Raw genomic sequence first — 27,042 nt, 5'->3', positions numbered from 1 at the left:
AAAAAAAAAACAACAACAACAACAACAACAACAAAAAAGAGGGAAAAATATCAGGGCACAGTCACAATCAAAAGCAAAATTTAATCTCCAACTATCCAATGTCTGGGATCCAACTCACGATCTTCTGGGCTCCAGCCATGCCCTTTGTAGCACACATGTTGTCTTCTAGGCTCCAGCCGCCTGTACTCCACTGCTGCTGCTGTTCTTGGTAGTCATCTCATAGTACTGGCATCTCCAAAATGCTGCTGTCTTCCACTATAACTTGGCTTTAACAATAGCCTCTCATAGGCTCTCTTCATGGTGCTAAGCCTCAAATCCTTTGCATGACCCCTTCAGTCCTGAGCCCTCAATTGCAACTGAGGCTGCACCTTCACCAATGGCCTTCCATGGCCCCTCACAGTGCTGAGCCTCAGCTGCTCTGCGACCCCTTCATGCCTTCAAAACCAGTACCACCTGGGTGACTCTTACACATTACCAAGTCCCACTGTATCACGAGGTACAACCTTGGTTATCTCTGGAACACAGCCTCTGTGCTCTCAAAAAACTCTTCCCAGAAGATGTCACCTCAATGATGCTAGTCTCTTCTTAATCACCTCTAATTTCTTAGCTCCAGCTAACCAGCATCAATAGTCCCAGTAATGCAAAGGTTTTGCTNTAGTAGTTCTGGTATCTTGTTAATCACAGCTGATTCTTCAGCCCCAGCTAACCAGAACCACAGGATCTTCACAATCAAAACTTAATTTTTCCCTCTGAAATTTCACAAGCCAGCCCTCCATTTTCTGCATTGTTCTCAACATTATCTTCCAAGCTCCTACACAACACTTCACAGAGCTCAACACCAAATGGATCTTCTGGCCCAAAGTTCCAAAGTCCTTCCACAGTCCTCCCCAAAACATGATCAGGCTGTCACAGGAATACCCCACTATGCTGGTATCAATTTGTCTTAGTTCCGGTTTCTATTCCTACACAAACATCATGACCAAGAAGCAAGTTGGGGAGGAAAAGGTTTATTCAGCTTACACTTCCACACTGCTGTTCATCACCAAGGAAGTCAGGACTGGAACTCAAGCAGGTCAGGAAGCAGGAACTGATGCAGAAGCCATGGAGGGATGTTCCTTACCGGTTTGCTTCCCCTGGTTTGCTCAGCTTGCTCTCTTATAGAACCAAGACTACCAGCCCAGAGATGGCACCACCCACAAGGGGCCTTCCCCCTTGATCACTAATTGAGAAAACTAGTCAGTACACCTATCTAAGTCCAAGCCACTTTGCTACTGTAGCTGACCTGCCTGAGTCCCTTTGAGGCCAGAAACTCCAGTCTCTGTTATCTAGAACCTCATCTTAAAAACATCAGGGGATTAAGTAAAGGATTAATTGCTAGAGTCCCCTCTCTCTTGTCCAGATGCCGCTCTCTTGTCAGGCTAGGGGTAAGTTTGAACCAGGAGAAGAGAATTACAACCACAGAAGGAAGAACTTTTACACAAGCAAACATGGATTAAACTCACATAAATTCATATACAGATTCATGCTTATACATTCACAAATCTCCATTTGATCCAATTGGGCCCAACTTTCATGCAATCTCATAATTATATACTACACATACAACCATACTTACATATGTATATGGAACAAAAGACCAAGTGCCAGTGCAGAAAGAACTCACTCATTCTGGGTGAAAAATGAGCTCCAATCACTATTGCATAGAGAAAGAAAAGGCTTCTATCCTTTTATTGCTAAATGAATTAAATCCAAGAATGTAAAAAGCTTTGTTCTCTTTAGTAAGACTAAGTCTACCTTGCTATTAAAAGACCTGTTCTGTCCCATGGTAAGGAGAAGCCTGCCTCTTCCCTCTGCTGTCACTGAAGCTTCTTTTCCCCTTTCCCTCTGCATTCTGCAGATTACTCTTTTTAAGTTGCCTTATAGTTTCTAAGTTATTCCACTCTACGTTCTCCTTCTAATCTTGCTCTCGCCTCCTGCTCTGATGTAACAATGCTCTTGCTCCCAATGCTTTTACTTCTAAGTTGTGTTCAGTGAAAAGCTCTCCTTAGTTCTGTCTCCTTTCTTTGTCCTCAGCACTTACATATCTTTCAGAATATGTGATCACTTGGTAAAAAGTTCACCACAAGTTTACACATAAATTCAAATCATAAATTGAAGAAGTTTACAACAGAGAATGTTTACATGCATATCCATTAGGAGTAATTATTGGGTTAAGCATTCATCACCTGTCACCAGCTCTGCAGGTTCATGGAGAGTTAAAAACCATACCTAACTTATTAGTGAAGTTTTGTTTAGATAAACTCAGTCAATATTTTATCTTCTGTTCTAGCACCTTTTGTTAGTTCCCTTTTATGACCTTTTTGGTTAATGGTTTTACAACCTCTTGGGGTGTGCTCTGAGTGGTAGGTGCCTGCTTGCTATCTCAGAAGCAATCAACTCATGACACTAAAGACTGGCAGAGTTCTCATTGCAGTTTGACATCAGAAAGGATTTAATAACAATGTCATAAAAGAGCTTAATAATTACTATAATTTTATGAATTCTTATAGGATCATCATTAAGGATTAAGCAATCATCTATTTCTCTATACAGCATTACTACAGGACAGCACATCTTCATTGTTCTAGAGAGATCTGCTCAAAAGGGTGGCTAACACCTAGTGGTTGTTATATATAATAAAAGAAAAAGCATATAAATAGCAGGAATCTTTCCCAAAATGGATTTCTCCTGGGCCTTGCCTATTAGAGCAAATTGGTCATAGCTTTTAATCCAAGGTGGACCCATCTCAGGAAGATCACCTGCTAGTTTTTAGCATCTAGTCTTTGGCTCACGACAATACAGGATTTAGCTCCATTCCTCTTCCTGGTGCCTCTTCACTCTTTGAACCAAATATTTTGTATTTTTCCTTTCTAAGCTTGCTATGCTTGATTAAAATGCTCTTCATGAGAGCAAACCAGAGGACAAAGTCTATGCTGGGCTTTTTTGAGACCTCCTTTGTCAATTCAATTAATATAAATCTCTTTATCTTAGCCTCAGTCAGACTCTCAAGACAAGGCCAGAAAGCAGGAACATTCTTCACCAAAACATCATAAGAACAATCTCCAGAGTTCAAATCACTCTCATCACCAATGTCATCCATATTCCTACTAGAATGGCCCATTCAGTCCCACTTAAAGCATTTTATGGCTTTCCAAATCCTAAGTCCCAAAAATTCCACAAAAATATGGTCAAGCCTATTATGGCAATTCTCTAGTCCCTGGTACCTACTTTTTTCTTATTTAGGGTTTTACTGCTGTGAACAGATACCTTGACCAAGATAACTCTTATAAAGGACAATATTTAATTGGGGCTGGCTTACATGTTCAGAGGTTCAGTCCATTATCATCAAGGTAGGAACATGACAGCATCCAGGCAGACATGGTGCTGGAGGAGCCAAGAGTTCTTCTTGACCCAAAGAAATACAGGAGAAGACTGGCTTCCATGCAGTTAGGAAGACTATCTTAAAGCCACCCCCACAGAGGTAAACTTCCTCCATCAAGGCCACACCTACTCCAACAAGGCCACACCTCCAAATGCTGCCACTCTCTGGACCAAACACATTCAAACCAACATCCCAGGCAAAATATGTAACGTAGGGTGTGTGTGTGTGTGTGTGTGGTGGGGGGGGGATGCCATTACCCAAGCGATGAGATCGCAGAGACAGATTGTTTTCTGTGCAGCTGCTGCATTGGTTTATATACATGATGGTGTCGTTACAGTATGCACACAGATTCCCAGCAGATAACTTTGGTTGTTTCAGGATATTCTTTGTCTGATCTTTTTCTTAGATTGTACCTTCCCTGACAGCTGGCACCCAACATTTACAGAGCCTACCACATCATCCCTGCCGTGGGGAAGCACAGTTAAATGGGACACAGTGCAAGAGGGGGAGAAGGGAAGGTTTGAAAAATGGCCAGATAGATGTGTGCACTTCCATTTCAGTTGACCAAAAAAAAAAAAAAAATCCATGTAATCATTTTATTTTGTTTTTGTGTGATGATGACAATGGTATTTCAGTGGTAGAAACAGCCTTCTGGATGTTTAAATTCCTGATTTTATAGAAGTAAGCTAAGCTAAGAGGAGTGTGGGACTTCCCAGGGTCATATAACCACCCTGCAGTCACTGGGACAAAACCTGAACTGTTTCTTCTTCACCATGTCACTGTGGTTTGGGTAAGCATCCCCTATAGGCATGTGTATGAAGCTTTTCTGACATTGCTAGAGTGGTAAAGCATTTAAAAAATGGAACCCAAGAGGAGGAATTTGGGTTGGGGGGGGTTGCCCTTGTGACTCCACCCCTTTGTATGCTCAGATTCTCTGCCCTGTGTTTACATCATGATGCATTGCACTACCACAAACCCAAAGCAAGAGGGGTGAGCAAGGCCAGGCTGAGCCTTCTGGAACTGGGACCTGAAACACATCTTTCCTGCATGTTAAGTTGACTGTCTCAGGCATTCTGTCACAGAGACACTAACACTGTTTCCATAGTTGATGTAAAATTTAAGAATGACTAAACACTAAATGATTCTGATTATTTTTTTTTTACCTAACCAATAGTGACTTAAATAAAAATTCCAATTACATTTACAAGGACTTTCCAGTTCTGAAATGGTCTTCCAATAGTTTTGATTTTTAGACTAAAATAGTGACAGCTGCTGTATTTTCCTCCAAACACTTTCTAAGTCTGTTTGGACCTCACAGCTAAAAAGAATAAATTTATCTACACCAAATTATTTTTACTGCGGTAGATGACAGGTTCTTAGACGGTGGTTGGTACATCTATAAACTCCCTAGCAGAGAAGGTCACTGATAACAGGGTCATAGTGTGCCTCATGTTTCCTCCTCTTTTCTAAAGATTTCTAAGTTCACTGAGGGTATGTCACCCAAGTTCCATTTCAGAATCTTACCTTGAGGTGCTGTTCTCGTCCTGGAAATGATGACTGAGTGCCCACATGTTGGAACAGAGATGGTCTGTACTGAATTCGAAATCCCTTCTTTCGCTGCAAACATCTCCTCTGAGGAAAGGAAAGGAAAGTGGGCATCTTCACAGGGCCCCAGTACCACTTTCCACCACACTTACTGTTCCTAGGATCCTTTTAGATTCACCATTTTGTTTTTGCCATTTCGTTGGAGACTTTTGTATCTATGTTCATGAGGGATTTACCATTTTTATCTTGGTTCTCTACCATCACTGTGTGTGTGTGTGTGTCTGCGTGTGTCTGTGTGTGTGTGTCTCTGTGTGTGTGTGTCTTTGACTGTGTAGCTCAGATTGATCTCATCCTCATTCTGTAGCCCAGATTGGCTCCAAGTCGTGATCTTCCTGCCTTGACCCTCCAAGCGCTGGTATGCTCTGTTTCTTTCTGTATGTTCTTTGGGTTTCATGCCCAGTTCATGCTGGATGCAACTCCTCTTATCCAGTTCTCTAAAACTCTGGGGCTGATGTATCATGTCCCTGAGTCAAAGTCTTGCTGGGTACAGGTGAGACCTTGGTCTAGTACTCAACACATCACTCAAAAAATCCCAGGTGCTTTGGGAGCCATGAGTTAACTGTACAGACATGGCCAAGTCCAAGAACCACACCACATACAACCAATCTCAAAAATGGCTCAGAAATAGTACCCCGGGTCACAAAGATAGCAATCTCTTAAGGGGTCGATGCTATGTTCCTGAGGAACATGAGGTTGGCAGACAATGCAAAGGCAGTGAGCCCATGCACAGATCCTTTCATTAAGGCCCTGGTGAAACCTAAGGCAACTGGTTAAGCCTGAAATGCTAGAGGGCCCCAAGGCGAACTCCACCATCTGGCTTTTACCACTCATCACCAGCTTTGGAAGTAGATTTCAGGGTGCACGGCCAAGGGTTTCAGTCTCTGTCACCCAATGCCCAACGTTCAAACCAAGGCTGATAGTACAGCTCTGACTCAGGCTCCCAGAGGTGCCCAGGTCCCTGGGAAGGTCTCATAGTCCAGGTTTCTATCTGCCACTATGAAGACAGACAGACCAGAGTAGGATACCTACACGCTATTTGCAGGTGGTCGGTGCCCTATGCAGCTTTTACAAATAAACCCGAGGCAAGATCTGTTTTAAAAAAGTGGAAGAATGTAAAACTCATCGTATTGGTATTATTTATTCCTAAATGTCTAGATAGAACTCACTTATGAAAACACCTGGACTTGCACATTTCTTTCTCAGAGGGCTTTTAGCTATTCTCTGAATTTCTGTCATACATGTCAGCTTATTTGGGTTGTCCGCTGCATCATGGATGAGGTTTGGCGTTGCGTGAGGCTTGATGGGAGGCCATTTCCTTTCTAGTTGATGAGATTACATGCATGCGATTGTAGAATCCATTGTCCTGTAAGGTCTGAGACCCCATATTTTCTCATTCTAAGGCTGGGACCTTTGATCTTCCTTTTCAATTTATCAGATTTGTAACTTATCAAGATATGTCTCTCTTGAAACTGAAGTCTGGTAGACCCTGTGGAACCATCCAGGACACCTGACTATCTGGAGCAGTATTCCCAAACTGTTTTCTGCTGCTCTGGGATCTGCTAAAGAAACTGTGGGGGCGCTACCAACTATGCCTGGTATGCCTGGTTCCCATCTATGACTTTTAATCTGCACCCTACATTTTAGACAGAAAAAATGTAACATTTATTTTTTTAAAAAATCTATTCTGATAATCTGTTTCAGTGCATTTTGACAATTTCTGCTTAATGGAAACATTGAAATGTTTAGATTTATGTCTTATTATTTTTCTGTTTATTTACCTCTATTCTTTTTGCTGTTGTTTTAGGGGCTGAGTTTTTCTTTTGTTTCATCTCTGTGTCCTGACTTTTCCCAGCATTATTTTGGATCCTCATTTCATTGAATATTATGAAATGTCAGCAAAATTTAGGACACAGAAGTTTAATATTCTTCTGTGTTCACCAGATCATTGATTTTTGGTAACATATTGCAGTGATCGTGTGACAGGATGTTTTCTCAGCCTGTCTGGTGTTTCTGTACAGGTACTGTGGCGGTTTGTGTAAACTTGGCCCAGGGAGTGACACTATTAGGAGGTGTAGCTTTGTTGGAGTGGGCGTGTCACTATGGGTGTAGTCTTTAATACCCATATCCTAGCTGCCAAGACAGTCTTCTCCTGTTTGCCTTTGGTACAAAATGTAGAACTCTCAGCTCCTCCTATACCATGCCTACCTGGATGCTGCCATGCTCCTGCCTTGATGATAATGGACTGAACCTCTGAACCTGTAAGCCAGTCCCAATTAAATGTCCTTATAAGAGTTGCCTTGGTGGGAGGTAGTGGTGCATACCTTTAATCCCAGCACTTGGGAGGCAGAGGCAGGTGGATTTCTGAGTTCGAGGACAGCCTGGTCTACAAAGTGAGTTCAAGGACAGCCAAGGCTATATAGAGAAACCCTGTCTTGAAAAACCAAAAAAAAAAAAAAAAAAAAAAAAAAAAGAGTTACTTTGGTCATGGTGTCTGTTCCCAGCAGTAAAACCCTAACTAAGTAAAGCATCCACAACAGGCTCTCCCCATCTGCGCACCCCCACCAGGGACACTCACAACAGGCTCCCCCGAGGTGCACACCCGAATCAGGAAAATGTCATCTAAAAGTATATCTATGGGCTTTGTTTCATAGAACATCAGGAAAAAATGCACAAAGTCAGTGAGGTCCTTCGATCGAAAAAGTTTTCCTGTGGAGGAAAGCAGACTCATGAGTGGGCATACCGCGTAAGTGTTGTCTGTCACATTCAGAGGAGCAGGCATTCTGAGAGCAGGGCTGTCCTCTCATTTAGCAGTGAAGTGTAACACCGTGAGAACTCAAATGTTACAGGAAATTAAGAGTAGCAGCTTGGACATACTGGAGATCAGATACTCAAGTACCCTAGTCCTGAAATACTTTCCTTGAAACTCTAGTTCCCTGAGAGTCAGCTGGCTTTTTTAATTGGCCAGTTTGTTGGTTGAGGTATTGAGATTGGACTTGCAGTCTAGCGTGTGCTGAGCACACACTGTCCAACTCGGGCTGGAGCCTGTTGCATCAGCATTCCTGTCCATGAAAGGGATGCTACATCCTCGTCACTGAACAGGTGCATACTCATAGCGCCCAATTTTATGTTTGTATAATATGTGTTAATTTGCTCATTTATGGTGTCTACTAGAAAAAAGTGATCAAAATATTTTAACACAGACAGACAGACAGACAGACAGACAGACAGACAGGAAAGCAAACCTTTGCTCTAAGCGGAGGATGGTGGCATGCACCTTTAATCCTAGTGTCTGGGAATGAGGCAGAAGGATTAATGTTTTGAGGTCCAGTCTGGACAAGAGTTTGTGGCCAACCTGAGCTACATAAAAAGAGCCTGTCTTAGTAAGAAAATAAATAAATACATGAATACATAAGTAAATAATGAAAGGAGAAAGGAGAGCTTGAGCCAGTGTGATCTCCATGATAGACTATGGCTTACCTATAAATCCAAGGACTGAAAACTCAATAAAAAACCAATTTTTTGAAGTGAGACTATTTACAAAATCTTTCATTTTTGTAAAATACATCTTTTTTGCTACGATATCATCTTCTAGCTAGAGAAAAAAAAAGCCAAATTAAAAAAAGCATTAATACCTCCAAATGATACCATTACATTTTATATCAATTCTATCCCTTTGGCTAGAATCCACTGAAAAGTCTTGGATGCGATAGTAATCTTTAGTTTAATTCACTAAGGCTATTTACAGTTAGTCAAATTTCATTCTCTAGTTATGAGATTAATGAAACCCTCTCTTCTTTTTCTTCTAAGGGCTGACCTTCTACTCAAGTCTCTTTGAGACCCTTGTGAATCCATTTTAATTTTCATCAACATTTCAGCATCTAATTTAAGATTATCATAGTCCATTCTGGTTTTATAACAAGATTCCCAGACTGGCTTACACACAACAGTAAAACTGATTGCTTCTAGTGGTTCTGGACTCTGGGGAGTTCCGGATGCATGTGTTAGTGGACTTGGGGTCTGATGATGCCCAGTCTTCATGGAGGTGTTTACTGTGTTCTCTGACAGAGTGAAGAAGCCTTCTGTATGAAACCATTCATCTCAGTCCCCAGGACTCTGTCTTCAGGACTAAGACACACTCCAAAGTTCTTGATACCACACATCTAAGGACTAGGACATGGTAACTTAGAGCAGAAGCCCAAACATCAAGAGGTTGACAAATAAACTTGCTTTGTGCCCAAGATAATGCTGCAGTATTTCTGTCTGTAGCTACCATGAGATAATGCTGCAGTATTTCTGTTTGTAGCTACCATGAGATAATGCTGCAGTATTTCTGTCTGTAGCTACCATGAGATAATGCTGCAGTATTTCTGTCTGTAGCCACCATGGTCCTTGGCTGAGAGTGAAGGAAGGAGCTTCATTCCCACTCACACTTCAGTGTTGAGGAGGATGATGCTGGGATCCTTAAACGGAGGCTTCCCTAGGAAAGCGGGGAGCATGAGAGCTCTTTCTTGAATTTACACACACGACATGAGATCCTTAAACTTAGCAGTGTCCTGCATCAGGAGGGCACAAAACAGACCTGTTGTTCCAGAACGGAAGGAACTCGGGCTGCACCTGGTGTTCCTTTACTGCACCACTGACTATGGAGGAAAAGGATTTGTTTTTCTTGCAGTCTTAGGGAAGAGCTGGCTTTTGGCCTTTCTCTAGCTTTTCCTGGCCCTGCACTGGTAATTCTGAAAGCATCACACGTGCAAACATTTCTTTGTAGTGAGGCACATGCTTATTATGGGACCCGAGTCACTCTTGTTTGGCCATTGGAAGTGACGGGAAGGAGATGCATACCCAGGACGGACTCATTTCTGCACTGTACAAAGGCAGCATGGAACTGTGCCACTCACAAAGGGAGAGGAAGGGTGTGGTCGACATCTGGGTAGCTCCACAGCAAGACCCATAATAAGGGCTTCTGTTTGTGAGCCTGTGGGTTCAGGCATGAACACAGGGGGATTTCTAATTCCTCTCAGTAGCTTTAATTTTCTTTACAGCTTGTGCCCGTTAATTTTAATTTCCTCTGTTACAGTAAACACAGCAAGAAGACAAATATATACTTCATCTTAAGCTTCCTTTGGGCATATTGATTTTATAAATATGTTCTATTTGCTTGGCTACAGACTAAGGCAGAGCAACTCAGGATGAAAGCAAACAAAGAAAGGACAGAAAGAGGGATACTTCTGTTTAAAGCACAGTACATCAAGTTTTCACCTGTAAATAATACGTGGCCTTGGGCTGGGCATACAGCATCAGAATACAGAAGTCCAATACTTGTTTTATTTGCCAACTAAAAGTAAACAAGACAATCGGTTAATGTTCATTATAGCAGATTAACTTACAGGCATATTCCAGTAATTAAATAGCTTACATTTTCTGATAGAACAATACAAAAAGTAAATAAAAGTAAATATATCTATATTAAAATTATACTAAAGAGCGTCTCATCTTCATTGAGTGGGCAGTACCTGCCTCTGCTACACTAGAACAAGCACAGACTATGTATTTTGCATTTTAGCTAAATTTTTACTTAGGTAATAAGGTTACTATCTTCCAGGGGCCAGCCCCTGGCAGTTCACAGGGTCCCCATAGAGGAGATAAGTAGATAAGCTCTGACCAACTAGCAATCTGGTTGCTTCTTTCTTTATACAGGATTCACAGAACAAAGACACACTAGTGATTATCCAAGAAGTACAGATTACATCATTGTGTGTCCGGACACGTGTTTGATTTTTCATTACATGTCCAGGCTTATAAGTTTTGTACCAATTAGAAAGTACAAATAGAACAGATTTCATTTTTATTATCAGCCCTAGAACTCCAGTTTAGAGAACCTAAAGAATGTCTCTGCCAATGCAAATATGACAGCCTACTTTTAAGCTGGCAGTGTTTGCAGTTTTAAAGTGCTCCAGACAAATAGAAAATATCTGAACCAGACTTTCTATGAATAGCAAATATCTAACTCCTTTTATTTGTATCCTTTTATCATCTATGCTATTCAGTAGGAAAGGTTATTTTATTCAATCTATTTTATGAACTGAGTCCCATGTCTCCAGGGCTGCACCCTTTGAGATACTCTATCTTTAAACTACATTTTAAGAGAGTTCTGGGCATATTGTGAAAAGAGGCCTTGAATCTGTTAACAATTCTCCTGGCCAGTTGGAGCTTGTCAACTATCTCCAAGTTTACCCTGTTTTAGTTATACTGTCTAAGTTTGCTTAGGGCTGGAGGATACCCCAGGAAGATTCCTGGAGTCATGACCTCAGTTAGAAGTTCCTAGCTTTGCACCTATCTGTGCTTATCACTATCTCCAGGGTGTAAATAAGGCTTCCAAATCTGGCCTGATAAAGAAGGGACAGTAAATTTTGGACATTCCTAAAAAGATTCAGGCATAATTTTCTTAGGAAAGACAAAATGAATCATGATACAGAAACTTCCCAAGAATGTGACACACAGAGACAAAAACCTAAAAGTGAGAGACAGAAAGACAGTGAATACAGCACTCAGCTCAGCTGTGCGGAAGCTGTGTCAAGCAGCTGTGCTGGCTTCATGACTTTCTGCCATTTCTAGTGGATATAAGCTGTACCAACTATTTATGCTGGTCTGTTCATTGTCAACTTGACAAAAACTGAACTTGCTTAGAAAGAGAGACTCTCAGCTGAGATTGTCTCCATCAGATTGGCCGATAGGCAATGGTAGGTGCATTTTCTTGATTAATGATTGGTGTTGGAGAGCCCAGTCCACTGTGCCCAGTCACAGTCCCAGTGCCATCCCCGGGCCAGTGGTTCTAGGCTGTATAAGGAAAGTAGCTGAGCACGACTTGGAGATGAAGCCATTGGTTACTGCTTCAAACTCCTGCTTTGAGTTCCTGCTTTGAGTTCCTTCAGTGATGGTCTGTGGTGTGGAACTTTATGCTAAATAATCCTTTCCTCCCCTAAGCTGCTTTTGGTCAATGTTTTACCACAACAACAAACAGCAAATTAAATATCCTTTCTTGATCACATGAAAGTATACAGAAATCTTATTGTGATTTATCAGCAAACAGGACACTAGGCTATGTCCTGGAGAACAGAATAGGACACAAGCCAGTTATTGCCCTGGGGGGTCTCACAGACTATTAAGAAAATACAAACAGAATTGGGAAAGTTAGAGCAGTTAGATCAAGTGTTGGGTAAAGATGTTGACAATGAAGATCATTGTACAACAAGATGGAAAGAGCAGAGCAGAAAGTACCACTTGTAGCTGAAAGACAGTGTCCAGACCTGCAGTGTGGGGGAGCTTGCCACCTCAGCTACAGAGCAGGGAGGGCTGGGCCAGGGGTCAGGGGCCAGGGGTGCTGGAGACCAACTACAGTAGGAAGCTTTGGCCTTGGTCTCATGTGAAGTACAGAATCTTCTGAGCATGGAGTATGGGTCTAAGAGAAGACAGACTGAGCAGAAATCCGAGCCAGAGCAGGCCTGGGCCAACCATGACCATGGGAAGGGCCTGGGAATAATGCTGTAGAATTTCAAGGCAGAGGACTGAGAAAGAAAAGCTGCAGAAAAGCAAAGGTCTCGGAAACTTACAGAGCACAGAGTGAGACACTTGCTTAGGGACAAACAAAACCCTGATGTAGCTTGAGATTTAAACACACTGCACACGATATGAGTGTATAAAAGGTTCTCAGGGGAGAAATTTCTGGCAAGCCTTATTCTGTATTATTATTTATTTTTGAGAAATCAACTGAATACATTCCCAAAATATCACACTTATTACCAGAAATATATAAACATTTGCCTGCATATAAAGGTTTCAACTTTTTAACGGTCTTCCATAAATACTGTCAGGTTTTATTCTCGCAGCTTCCAAATGACCTGGTTTGTCTACTAAGCATATGCATTTACAACATTTCACTGACTGTATTGGCAAAGTTGAGGAAATTAAGGGGAAAAGGCCAATTTACTTGTCTAAAATGACTAATATGAAGAAAAGCTGGGAGTAACTTCTAGGAGCAATGAATTCAAATCCCACACTTCCCTACCACCTCAACTGTGTTTCTGCTCATTGTTGTCAATGATCAAGAACAAAACACCGGTAGCAGAGTGCTGGCAGGTGTTTACTCGATAATTCAGAATGGGGAGGGAGGATGGGGATCTATCTTGTGCTTATTTTCATGGGATGATACCATGACTAATTTCATGCTACCAACTAAATGTCATTGAACTGGGCTCAGATCGGGATGCACAGACAACCCTTGCAGGCCACCACAACCTGGCTCCCCGTGTCCCCATGCTGAAGTTCGATCATCTCTCAGATGACTGTTCCAGGACATCCTTGGGATATTCTCTTTTTCAAATCCCGTTCTTTGACTTACCTTTCTGAGTCTGTCTTCATTTTCTTGTCCAGTAATGTTTGAGGATAAAAAAGGGTGGGTATTGAAATGACCTCCAAGACGCCAGACTGCACTTGCTTTCTGAATCTAAAGATACAAGTAAAGGAAGGTTGAATACCAATAGAGTTGAATTCCTTAATTTACCAAACTAATGCCAATATTTAAAATATCTTCTTTATGCTTGTCATATAACATATTGATTTGGGCTACCTCACAGGTTGTGATCATATAAGATTTAATGCGACCAATAACATTTAAGTACTGTTTGCTAACCCAAGTATTTATAAACTAATGAAAGACATATTTAAAAACTAAAATATCGCCGGGGGGTGGTGGTGCATGCCTTTAATCCCAGCACTTGGGAGGCAGAGGCAGGTGGATTTCTGAGTTCAAGGCCAGCCTGGTCTACAAAGTGAGTTCTAGGATAGCCAGGGCTACACAGAGAAACCCTGTCTCGAAAAACAAAACAAAAGAAACAAAAAACTAAAATATATGGGCCAGCAAGATGGCTCAGCGGGTAAAGACCCTTGTCCCCAAAGCCCAGTGACCCAAGTTCCATCTCTGGAAGCCACATTGATGTGGAAGAGAGAACCAGTTACCACAGAGCTCTTCACTGACCTGCATACACAAACTGTGGCATGCATGAACACAGGAAAATAAATAATAAAAATTGAAAATATCAGGATACAAAATATCAAGCAAATTTCCCACAGGGTTCTAGATACTGTGAGTTTTCTTAAGGTCACATCCTTTGACAGCCAGGAGAAGAGAAGGAACAGTTACAGTAAGAACTTAGCTACAGGAAAACTGCTGCATTAGATCACTTTCTTAGTGGATATTTACAAAGAGCCCCACACAACAACAGCACAGTTTCTGAAAGCAACTAAATGGCTAGCTAGATGTGGCCTGACTTGCCTCTACAGCCCCCTGGACTATGGCTGGTACTCCTGCCTCTGTCTCCAAGTACTAGGATTATATAGTCTGCTGCTACACCCATCTTCTGGTATAAAACTTAAAAGAAATAAATCTAATATTTCCTCAGAAAGTAAAACTACTTGTACAAGAGAAAAGAATAGGGGGGGTTAAGCTTAACAAGGACTAAAAATAAGTAACAGAGTATCTAATTTTAAAATGAAATTATATAACTTAAAGACATATATAGGAACTAAGTAGAGGCAAATAAAAGTCACATGGAATTTCAGTACCCACTCTCATAGACAAGCTTGGGCTGCAGAGGGTACTATGAAGTTTAAACTGCAGACCACATCTCCCCAATCCAAAGGTACAAAAGGCCAAAAAATTCCCTCTTACTGATGGAGAGAGATTCAGTCTATTGCAATCCCGCGTGGTAACATTTTTCTACGATCTTTTCTTACAGTTTTGGTTGTGAGTCTTGCCTTAACAGCTGAGCCGTCTCTCCAGCCCTCGAATACTTTCCTTCGTCTTCATTTTCAGCCACAAAATATAGCAATTTCTGAAGCCACTGATTTTTATATGTGTGTATATATGTATCTATTCATGTTCCTATGTTGTGTGTAGAGGTCAGGGATTGAGTTTAGGTGTCATCCTTGGTCTCTCTCTACCTTATTATTGAGGTGGGATCTCCCACGTAATCTTAGAGAGCTCACCAACTCAGCTAGTCTGGCCAGTCAGCTTGCTCAGGGATTCCATCTCTGCCTTCCATACACTGGATTACAGATGGGCTCCCAGGCCAATGGCTTTGTTTTTTTTTTTTTTATTGTGGGATTTGAACTCTGGTCATCAGGCTTACAAGACACTTAAGTGTTTTGTTTTGCTTTCACCAGCCGAACCATCTTTGTAGCTCCCAGTTATTTTATCTCTACAACTATATAGCAAATCCCAAGTGTTCTTATACATCAGAAACTTTCTTTTTTTCTAACTTGTGAAATCTTTTTGTCCTTATCCACTTCAACTACTAAATAGGGTAAACCAAAACACAATACATAGTTGCTGGATACACTCCTGTTAGCTAGACTCAGCTCAGGGCTGAAGCTTCTGGCCCTGGTCAAAAGGAAACTGCAAATTTTACCTCCCTACTTAACCTCAGTTGTCTATGCTCCAAATATACTTAAAGTTCCAAAGGTCTTGCATGCTGCCCTTTGGACCTCTGTGCCTTCCCAGTGGATTCTATGGCAGGCATGAGCTTTCTGATCTCGTGCCCCAGCACGTCTACTTTTACCTTTAGATCAGCTCATCTCTGCCTTCTCCCTATCTGCAGATGGAGTCAGATACAGCAAGAAAATATAAATTCTAATAAGCAGCCTGCAAACTTTCAGTGCTCTACTTTATCAGAGATTAGAAAAGGTCACAGGCTCATCTCCATGCCTCAGATTCACTAAAGAGAATATGATAAGTAGATAATAACACATTTGGACGGGAAAAAGCAGAACGTAAGACTCAAGAGTGGCTGCTGTTGGAATTTAGCAGAAAGTACTTACTTGGTTTTAACCATGCGAACAACAGATTTTAAGTAACTTTCATCAGTCTAAAAAGAAGAAGAGAAATTGCTGAAACTCAGGGTGCCTCATGGCTTTATTAGTGTAACACTTTTGCTCCAGGGAATTTATGTGTGAAATGCCACCATGGCTTAATACACATTTATTTTAAAAACTTATTTGTGTACAGAAAATATGACATAGTTTCCATATGTCCAAGTATGAATGTTACTATATCAACCACACTTAAATTATATCCCCAATATACACATATAAATGAAACCCCTCAGAGTGATTATGTGCCCGGCACTTGTTCTGAGCCAAGCATCACTCTGAGCACGGCCATGGGAAGCACATTACTGTCTATCGGCCTCAAATGTCCTGCGCTGTACAGAACAGGATCACCCCGATCTTATAGACGGAGTGGGGCCCAGCCAAGCTCCTGGGCAGGTTATTTGGAGGATAACCACACGGGTATGGTCTGTGCTCTTGACTAACTCATGTGGTCCCACATTGCCACTGTGTTCAGACTTAAGAGACACTAAGGACAAGTTCCCAGAAATCGAATTTTGAAATGTGATACATGTTGTCCACTCCCCTGCCTCCAAGCCTATGGCACTAAGGCACAATTCTTTATCGCTTTACTCACATTTTCAAAAGGGGACAGTGGTTACCATTTTGGGTTGGGGATAGGGCTGGCCCTGGTCTATACCAGGTCCTCTGTGTATATATGTAATGTTTCTAGGCGGTCCTGAGTGTGTGATCACGTGGGCCTATGACTCTTGAGCCTTCTTTGGAGCTTTTTTCCTTCTCTTGGTTTGTCTTGTCCAAATTTGATGTGATACGCTTTGTTCTATCTTATCTATCTATCTATCTATCTATCTATCTATCTATCTATCTATCTATCTATGGATGGATGTAAACCTAGCCACTACGGTAAAGGTCAACAAGTGAACTGTCACTTATACCTGCTGGCAGAGGGAAAATCAATTTTCTCCAATTGAGTGACACTAGGTACATCAACCACTCCAGGACAGTCCACATATTCACAAGGAGTAGTTGACCAATGTATAATAGACTACACAGGTTTTGTGTGTGTGTGTGTGTGTGTGTGTATGTGTGTGGGGGGAGGGATGGTGGTGGTGGTGGAGGCAGGCACTTTAAAAATACATAAAATCAGGATAGTGAGACATGCTTCGCAGAGATATTGTGCAGATTACACATACTGTCTGGAGGAATTCTCTGTATCCCCGCAGGACTAGGAGCCTTCAGTTCGTGGTATTTACTGGTTCTTAATGATTCATAGAGCAACCTTTCGTTGAGCTTGGCAGATTTTATCAGTAATGGTTTTAATAGTCTATTTAAAATGTATTGTTACAATTAAGTTAATTGGTTTTATAATTTAATTTTATAATTTTTATCTTACCAAATGCAAGCATTGTATGCTAAATACAGTTTAGTTTTAACAATCTGATGGCTCTCCCGTAAGATTCATGTTTATATAGTTCTTGGAACAGCAAGTACTAAATATTTTAACCTAGACTCCTTTAAAGGTATATGTGGGTTGTTTCCTTTAAGTGAAGAAATATTCCTAACGGAATAGTTGCTGCTGCTGAGGGGGTTTAGGAGGTTAGAGAAGGATGAGGAAGCATTCTTTCCATACATACATCAGCGACAGAGACGATCACCACAGAGTCCTCCTCTTCTTCGGGAGTCATTCTGGAGAGAACAGAGGTCAGCGTTTGCTTCAGGTAGGTGTGGTTCCCTCTGTTAATGGTGGAGATTCCCAGTGCAAAGGAAACTGCAGACAGGGGCACAGATGTGGAACAAGCCATCGGTAAACAAGTGTTTACCATGGGCTCACACTTAACCCTGTGAGTGAGTTGGTCTCTTCCCTGTCAAGAAGAGCACTCTGAGCCATACTACAGACGATACTGCACAGGGTTATTGCTGTCTGGTTTCCGTTTCCTGTCATTTTCAGTGGGTCGTGAATAAGTGCACTAACTCCAAAGAGTTCTTATGTTTTGTCGTAGAGAAAATAAAATGAAACATTTTCCATGTGTTAATACAGCTTCTACCTATCTAACTCAGTACACATTGCCCCACAAGGGCTGGCTCTCCTGTCAATTTTTTCTGAAGAGGTACTGGAGCCCAAGCAGAAAAGATATCTTGAAATATTGTCTTTGTGGAAAACATGAATGAAGTCACTTCAAGGCTCCAAGTGATCTAGAGAGGAACTGGGCAGTCTTGGTTGCTCCGGTGTCTGAGTGCCACACCAGCTTTCTAAGCTCTGGTTTCTCTACTGTTGATATCTGTTTATACTTAGTTTAGGCTATCTCTATCCTGTAGCCTAGTATCATAGTTTCTATGTATTTTTTCCTGTGGTCTTTCAACTTCTCCTGTAAACTATAGTTTTCATACACACACACACACACACACACACACACACACGCACACACGCACACACACACGCACACACACGCACGCACGCATGCACGCGCGAATACACCGCATTCAGAATGTTCTGAAGGGGATACTGATAGAGATATTTACAATGTGAGCTCTAAAGATCCCTTTGTTCTCTCTCAGACTCAGTTTCATGTGTGGGATAAGTCAGGGTAGATAGTAATTACCTCGCTGCCCTGGGTTCTGGGGACTAAGCAGAACAATGAAAACAAGAGTTTAGGTTGGGGAACACAGTAGGAATTTAGTAGATGTCAAATGGAGTCCCATGGCCCCACCATCTCACACTGTGGGCCTGGGCTATGTGTCAGAGGCATGTGATCCATGCTTATTCCCAAGGAGCTGTCTCATCCAGGGACTGGCAAACCTCTTCTGTCAGACAGTACAGACTTTTAGCTGTTGTGCTGTGCTGTTTCTGTCACAGCTAAACCCCTCTCTGCCACTGTAGTGCAAGGACAGGTACACATGAACATGGACCTGTTCCAGCAAAGCCCTATGTAGGATCAGGCAGCCCAGGAGTCTGACCATGGGCTGCCCACTCACTGGACAAACAAGCTTTGGGGAAAGTCATTCATTCTGAGGACTGGCTCAGTGCCTCTGCTTCTAACTGCAGTGCCCTGACTTGGGCTATTATGAGAAGCCTAAACTCACACTTCAAGGCTTAGCTCAAAAACCCGCTCTTCTACATGGAGTAGTGATACATGGCTATAACCCCAGCGCTCAGGGGAAGAAGCAAAAACATTATGAGTTCAAGGTCAGCCTGGGTTACATAGTGAGACCCTGTCTAAAAAAGGAGAAGACCAAAATTATCAATAATTCAATAAATCAATAAATAACCCTAGCCCTCCTCTCTACCAAAAAATTGCTGATATTGGTCATGAGAATGTGGGAAAACCAGAAAGATTACCAGGTAGCATCAGGTTTATCCAAGCAACAGAAAACGATTTTCCACACACTTAGCAGATGCTCCGTGTGTACTGGACATATGCCAACTAATTTTCCAAGCATCTGTAATGAAATTGAACTTGAATTCGAGTCACTAAATGGATTATTTTCTCCAAAATTTACACCTGATGCCTGGAAGTCTGCATAGCAGCACCTTACAACTTCAAACTTAAAAACTAGACCATGAAATCTTTCTTGGAGGAAGTGAAAGGTAGGAGCCAGTGAGAAGTGGGGTGGATGGGGTGGGTAGTGAGAGGACATATGACCAGAGAGAGATGATAAACACATGCATGCACACACAATGACACACACGTTGACACACATACATACACATGCACACACACACGGGCATGCACAATGACACACATATATGATGACACATATACATACACACACACTCACAACAATGCACACAAGATGACATGCATACAATGACATATACACAATGACATAAACAATGACACACATACATGATAACACACACAATGACACAGACACATACATCTTACAGTGAAACCCATCATTATGTATGCTAACTGAAGATTTAAGCCATAGATTCCCCTGAAGGTCAAAACACTTGAAGTCAGTTTTGCAGTTCTGACTGTGCTTACCGCCTGCTCTCCCTTTGCTGGTGGCTATGTCTGGGTAAAGTTTCCCTGCTGTCCTTAGATGAGGAAGGAAGTACTTTAAGACTTCAAATTGGTTAGGAAGTGTTTCATGCTGACTCAATATGCTCCCCTTCTTCTCAACTGGAAAAGACAAAAGGAGGACCCAAGGGTTCACAGCAATGCTTTTTCTCTGGCAGAGATGCAATCTTTGATTTAAAACAATGTCATTTGTAAGCTGACAGAGGACCCTGTGGTAGAGGTGCTCGCCCTAGCATGCACATGTGTGCAAGGAGCTGCAAGGGCCTCAAGAGGGCACAAGGTCCCCTGCCAAAGTCACAGCTCCTGAGGTGGATGTTGGAAACAGAACTCTGGCTCTCTGGGAGGATAAGAGGCTCTCTGAACTACTGAGCCATCTCTCCAGGCCCTAATACAACTTTTTTTTTAAAGTATGGGATAGTAAATCTATCAAGGAAATGTATGCAAATTATTGTCAGAATTCTTTGTGGTATAGCTCAACAGTTTTGCAAAATGTAAACAAAGTGGGGACCCATACTAAAGGTGCCAGTGCCGAGGGGACAGTGATGGAGAAGACGGATGGCCCTCAGATGCATGGAACATGATTGACAGGAGGTCTGCAAGGGTAAGGGTGTGAGATGATGCCAGGGCTTCTGGCTGCTTCTGTTGAATTGATCATGCGTGGGGGTAGAATTGGAGAAAGGATGGGAAAATTAGTATCATGATAAAGATGGGGAAAGCATATCTTCCGTGTGGCTTGCCTGAGTTCTACATGTCTCAAAATGAATTAGTCAGTGTTAGTTGGGTTGTTTACTGGGGGAAAGTGACCTAGAGTCAGATGCACTAAGTCTAACCCTCCAAGCTTATGTAACATGGGTGAGCATTCACAGAGACAAGTGCAGCACGCACGGAAGTTTCCTGATGATCTTGTTGTGTGGGCAGCTTTACGCTTCATTTGATACAAGACTTGCATTAGATCTTGGTGATGATTTTCACTTTTGTTTTTTAAACGGAGCATAATTTCCTTAAACTCCAAAACGTGGTTTCTGCAGTTAATTAGTTGATTATCTGCAAAGGAAACAGAAATATATAGTTTATGCATGTAGCAGGTAAAATGAAGGTTTTGGACAGCAAACATGCTGTATATAGCACTACATGTGGGGTTTACGTATATGACACTGTGTATGATGTTGTATATATTCACCATTATATACGGGGTTGTACTCATATGGCACTTTTTTCAATAATAGACTATAACCCAAAACTGAAGTAGAGCCTGTCCTCCTCTAAGTTGCTTTTGCCTGGAGTGCTTTATCACAGCAACAGCAATCAAACTAGGTCAGAACCTGGAAGCTCAAGTATCCGTATAATGGTTTCTTTCCTCTGATCATTCTATCATCAGGTACAGATTCGTGTCATCAGGGTGGAGATTCAACATGAGCAGGCATGAGCTTTTTCTAGACCCTGCACTTAAAGACATGGGTCAGACCAAGAATCTCCTCTTTGTACCTGTCCCTCTAGGGCATTGTAAATGTGGGTGACACACTCTGGATCATCAGCTGAAGGCATTCAGAGTCACCAGTAAAGCTAGAGAAGAGGGTCTCATGGAAATCCATTATCTTTTTTTTAACACTGTTTATTAGCCTTTTTATTGTTTTTTGTTTTTTTTTTTTTAAATTGAAGGTCCTGCTTCCATGAGTGGCCAAGATCAAGGGAAAGGGGAGATCTGCCAGCCGGTGCAGGGACGGTCATTTCCACATTTCATTTACACACAAAACTAAACAGACAAGCACAGAGTCACTACTGTGGTTAGAAGTTGGTAGCATGGGATGAGGAGGAGTGAGGAGTAGAGGTGGAGTTAACAAAACACCCATGGAAGGAGTTACAGAGACAAAGTTTGGAGCTGAGACGAAAGGATGAACCATCTAGAGACTGCCACACCCACTGGGGGATCCATCCCATAATCAGCCTCCAAACGCTGACACCATTGCATACACTAGCAAGAGTTTGCTGATATAGCTGTCTCTTGTGAGGCTATGCCGGGGCCTAGCAAACACAGAGGTGGACGCTCACAGTCAGATATTGGATGGATCACAGGGTCCCCAATGGAGGAGCTAGAGAAAGTACCCAAGGAACTAAAGGGGTCTCGAACCCTATAGGTGGAACAACAATATGAACTAACCAGTACCCCCCAGAGCTCATGTCTCTAGCTGCATATGTAGCAGAAGATGGCCTAGTAGACCATCATTGGAAAGAGAGGCCCATTGGTCTTGCAAACTTTATATGCCTCAGTACAGAGGAACACCAGGGCCAAGAAGTGGGAGTGGGTGGGTAGGGGAGTGGGGGGGGTATGGGGGACTTTTGGGATAGCATTGGAAATGTAAATGAAGAAAATACCTAATTAAAAAAAAAAAAGAATACAGGCTCCCTCCAGACTGGGTGCCTGGAACCGGACTTGGTCTGCTTCAACTCAAGAGGAATCAGAAGATCAAAAGCAGTTTGGGAAGGCCAGGACTGTCGGGGATGGAGTGAGAAGGCCTGTCCAGGGGTCCAGAGGGATGTTTGACAACTGGGGTGAAAGGATTGCCCTCCCCCTGCTGGGATCCCCCCCAACCCCTCCAGTCTGACTGGAAAGGGGCAGCCTTCACTACCCAAGAGCAGGTCTGGAGCTGCTAGATGCTTCAAGCAGGGGGGCTGAAGGTGGCTCACACAGGCTTGCCCTTCAGGGAAATGACTGTGCTGCCACCAACTTCTCTGCCAGGGTGCAGGGGTTCTTGAACTCCTAGGAGCAGTTAGCTTGTAATTCATGCTTGATTCCTGTCAGCTTCTTCTTGATGGCATCCTTGGAGCTGGCATAGATCATTTTGCTCTCAGGGGCCCAGAAGATGAACAGCAGGTCCTCCTTCTTGCTTCCTTGGTCTCATAGGTTGCATCATAGAGCACATAGCGGTAGTCTTTGTCTGGTAACATCTAGACAAAAGTGGTGCTGGGATCATCCACAGTCTGTCCCACATTTCCTTCCAGAATCTCCCTCCCCTCCTCCAGGAAGATGTTCTCATCTTCACCCAGGCAAAGGAGCAGTGTGTCTTCTTGTGTTTCTTCACTTCTTCTGGTGTTGAAGACTTTTGAACTTTCATGTCATTGAACACTTTGATGACACCATCAGAGACAGCCATGTTTCCAGAGGCGAACGAGAAACAGAGAGCTGCAGAAGAACTGAGCGGCCAGGATCCAACTTGGGAACTCGGTATCACATGTAAGCCTCCATTCTATACAGTTCTCAACACTAACACATCAGTATTTGACTTCTAAGTAGTTAAAGGACCCAGGATATGTCCGGGGTGAATGAGGGACCAGCCATCTTCTAACTGTAGCCTCCTTTCAAAATCTCTAGGTGACCTACTAGGGAACGATACACAGATGAAAATTTCTTACAGGCACACAAAAGGGCAAATATTAACTGTAATTCTACTTATAAAAACTATTCATCTTCACCGGGCAAGGCATGGTGTGCACCCCTTTGAACTAGCACTCTGGAGGTAGAGGCAGGGGGATCTTTGTGAGGTGAGTCCAAGTCAGCCTGGCCTTCACGACGAGGTCTGGGTCAGTCAGGGCTACTTGCTGAGGCCCTGTCTTCAACAACCATCACTGAGTGCTTAATCCTTCCAGTAGATGATCTAGTTGTGTGATTACAGTGAGTGATTGCCTACTTCTGTTTCCTCATCTTAGCACTAAGTACCAGGGAGATAATCCAGTGAGTGGCTTGTTCTGTGGATTTCAGTGATAAAGAAAACAATCCCTCCTTTTCTATGGCTCAGCAAGCAGGTAGAGTCCTTTAGACTGTAAGAACAAGACATCTGGGGTTCGAGTTTACTGAATTCCTTATGTCTGAAACAGTGACTTCCCTTATACAGATGGATGAACGAGTCAAATGGATTAATTAGTGTTAAAAACTGATCTTAGCACTTCTCGGGGGGGGGGGGNTTTGACAGAATTTTTTTCATTTATTTATTTACTTATTTATTCATTCATCCATTAATTCATTCATTTTACATCCTGATCACAGAGTCCCTCCTCCTTCCATGAGGGTCAGTTGTGATTTATTAAAAAGAACTAGACTACCCAGATAAATCACCAGTGTTTGTTTCATGGCTGTAGTCTGAAGTGTGGCCACTGTGTACACCATATGTGACTAGGGTTTCCTGGGTAACTGTCCGTGCAAGAATGAATCTTGTGTTGGAGTTGCTACATCTCAGGTGATGCAACCCACCCAGTCGAGTCCCCGATGGGCCAACCTGGCACACATGAAGGAGAGTTTTCTCATGAGAGAGCTCTATTTACAGAGACATAACTGAGACACAGCCCTTCGTGCATGGCCTCCGTGAAGGGTCATGGTATCCCTACTATGTTTAAAGTGCTCCTGTTGCCATGCATTTACTCAGGCAGTGATGGACAATGTGAGGGTAGAAGCTTTCATCTCCTGAGCATCACTGCGCCTCTGAGAAAACAAAACCCAGCCTACACATAGAATGGACCAAACTGCCTTTTACTTTTCTTGTTTTTGGTTTTGGGTTTTTTTTTGGGGGGGGGGATGGGGCAGGATTGACATAGGCCCTGTCTATGTAGCCCTGGTTGTCCCAGAACTCTGTAGACCAGGCTAGCCTTGAGAACCTCTGACTAACAGAAGTCTGCTGCCTTTTCCTTCTGAGTACCCCAGGCATCCAGCACTATGCCTGGCTAGTGACGGCTATTACAAACAAACAAACAAACAAACAAACAAACAAACAAACCATTACAAGGTCCAATACAATGAAGCCATAGCCTGATGCTACGTGATGCCATTCATCTATGGAATGATGAATGGGACTGGATAAACCATCGGTACCGATGCAATGGCACAGCATGCCCGGTGGCCCTGGGGGAACCAGAGTGGCACTGCTAAGATGAGCAAGATGCTTGTGCTTCAGAACTGAAGAGACCGAAGAGTTCTCCAAGAGAAGCTTGTGTAAATTAAAAAATTCCAAGTCCTCATTAAATGTCCAATTTCCTAAGTAAAAATCAACGTGGCGGGGATGGAGAGAGGACGCACTGTAGAAGAGCCTTTGCTGCTCTTCCAGAGACTAGATTTTGATTCTCAGCACCCACGTCAAACAGCTTATGAGCGCCTGTAACTCCAGCTCCATGGATCTGACATCTTTTCCTGGCCTTCCTGGAAACCTGTGCATGTGACCCACCTGTACTCAGACCCTGGAATAAATAATAAATCCTCAAGAAGTCAAAGGCTGTGCAATGGAAGCAGTTGCTTGGTCTCCGGAGTGGTCACGTTTGTTAAACATTTCTGTTAGGGTTTCCTGTGCTAATGTTAACACAGCTTCCCCGGGTTTCCCTTGCCTTGGCTTTGCGGGTGTGTATTCTACAGTTCTAGCATTTTTTGCCCTCTAAAGGTGCTTCTTGTGAACATCATAAAAATGTTTTGCACCCAATCAAAACGTACGTCAGCATTCAGAGCATTTACTATATAATTGCTGATCCAGTTTCATGTGTCTGCCATACTCCCAAGAGCCCAGACCTTGCTGGGATTTAATATACTCCTGCATTTGTATAGGTGTGTAGGGGATTTCCCTCCTCCAAAGAGAGTGCAGAGAAGATAAAAATATGATACTTTTCTCCCCCAGTTCAGGCTGAGGTGTGTTTCTCTGAAAATTGAAAACCACTGAGCCTAAAAGTCATCCTGTTGCCAGTTGAAGAGGATCAGGGATGCAAAGAACCAGCTAAATCAAGATGGGATATCTGTGACACTGCTTGCCAGGCAGGCAGCTTGAAGTGGTATAGAGCTTCAGGTCGCTGTGGCCCAAATCAGTATTGCAGGGTCACAGAAAGTGTCTACCTCCTTGATGAAGCAGCCCTAGTCACAAGGGCTGTGACAGAGCAGCTCTAATGGGAGACTAATAGGCCACATCAAGGAAAGAATGGCCAGCTGGGGGATCCCAGCAAGACCCCTAAGTAGCCACAAACACCCCCACCTGCTGCAGAAGTATCACCCAGAGAAATCCAAACCACCAGGAGACCCCCACCCCACGATTATCCGTCGGAAAGTACCCCAAAGGTGCAGAAAGTATTTGCCAAAGGCGGCACAGTGGTGCCTCTCCATCGGAGGTATTCTGTCATGTGATCTCCATCTCCAAGCACCAAGTGGCTTCAGCTTCTCCTCTTCTTGGACTATGGGCTACCCTGTGTCACCTCCACAAGTTCCCAGCGGTACTGTCCTTTTCTGTCGCCACCAATATTGGAGTTCATGCTGCGGTCCTAAGCCTTATCTATATTTGGTTCCCCCCCACACACACACACACAAGCATTGTGGAAACTCCATGGAAAGGCAGATTTTCTGTCGCTGTCCTCGTTGATCAGTTACTTACAGCAGGACAGCTTTTGATTCATTCACTCCTTTACCTGATCGGTTTTTATTAATTGGCATGTTTTTTTCTATGCCAAACAATGTTGTTGTTGTTTTTTTCCTTCCTGGACACTAGGTTCATAGCAGGGAACAAAACAGACAAGAGCAGAGATGCCTCCTCCTCCTCCGAGTTTAAATATTCTTATATAACTCAATTATTAATCCCACAAACTTACAGAAAAACAAAAAGGCTATCTGCCCATAAAATTAGTCGTTCCTTTTTTTTTTTTGGACAGGATCTTACTATGTAGCTCTCTGGCTGGCCTGGAACTCGTAAAGACCTGCCTGCTTTTGCCTCCTGAGTGCCGAAATCAAACATCAGCTAATTTGTAAAGAGAGGAAAGACAATCTGGCTGTCTCTCTGTAAGTGCTCCTAAATTCTCTGAAAAATTTTAAAGTCATTGATAAAGGAGGAAGAAAGTCCTGGATATTGAAGAGATCTGGAGGAAGGATGAGCAGGAGAGGCGAGGGGCAGTTTGGGAGGGACCTGCTAGCGCGAGGCCAGCAGGCCGATCCATCAGCACGTGTCCCGTGTCCCACGGTGTCTGCGAGGGCTGATAACAGCCCAACCGCCCCTGGTGATGGGGCTTCCGGAGAGGCAGGATGAAGAGCGCCCCCCATCTCCCTCATATCCTACTATCAACCCCCCCAACCCAACC

At 42.9% G+C, this 27,042-nt stretch overlaps 1 protein-coding gene and 1 pseudogene across 7 annotated transcripts in view; both read right to left on the bottom strand.

Moving 5' to 3' along the window:
- The window catches only part of Mgat4d (MGAT4 family member D), a 33,405-nt gene that overhangs the window by 6,161 nt on the left and 202 nt on the right, over nt 1-27,042 (bottom strand). For 3 of the 7 annotated variants that reach the window (XR_002378542.1, XM_021170095.1, XM_021170093.1), the window contains exons 2-10: nt 20,839-20,997; nt 19,918-20,055; nt 17,566-17,699; nt 15,902-15,948; nt 13,425-13,529; nt 10,286-10,361; nt 8,504-8,618; nt 7,602-7,732; nt 4,946-5,053 (exon numbers count right to left, since the gene is read on the bottom strand). Coding sequence is in view for 6 of the 7 variants with exons in the window: in XM_021170095.1 (XP_021025754.1) it covers nt 4,946-5,053; nt 7,602-7,732; nt 8,504-8,618; nt 10,286-10,361; nt 13,425-13,529; nt 15,902-15,948; nt 17,566-17,699; nt 19,918-20,055; nt 20,839-20,997 (1,013 nt within the window). In the remaining variant the exon portion in view is untranslated. Of the gene's footprint in view, nt 1-4,945; nt 5,054-7,601; nt 7,733-8,503; nt 8,619-10,285; nt 10,362-13,424; nt 13,530-15,901; nt 15,949-17,565; nt 17,700-19,917; nt 20,056-20,838; nt 20,998-26,559; nt 26,592-27,042 lie in introns of those variants that run through there. The other 4 variants (XM_021170097.1, XM_021170096.1, XM_021170099.1 and 1 more) reach the window with 2 other exon arrangements.
- LOC110300043 lies at nt 22,635-23,111 on the bottom strand (annotated as a pseudogene).

The sequence above is a fragment of the Mus caroli genome, chromosome 8, assembly GCF_900094665.2.
Source record: "Mus caroli chromosome 8, CAROLI_EIJ_v1.1, whole genome shotgun sequence".
NCBI classification, from domain to species: Eukaryota; Metazoa; Chordata; class Mammalia; order Rodentia; family Muridae; genus Mus; species Mus caroli.
Note: the sequence above shows the minus strand (reverse complement) of the source record. Positions and strands in the feature narration are given on the sequence as shown.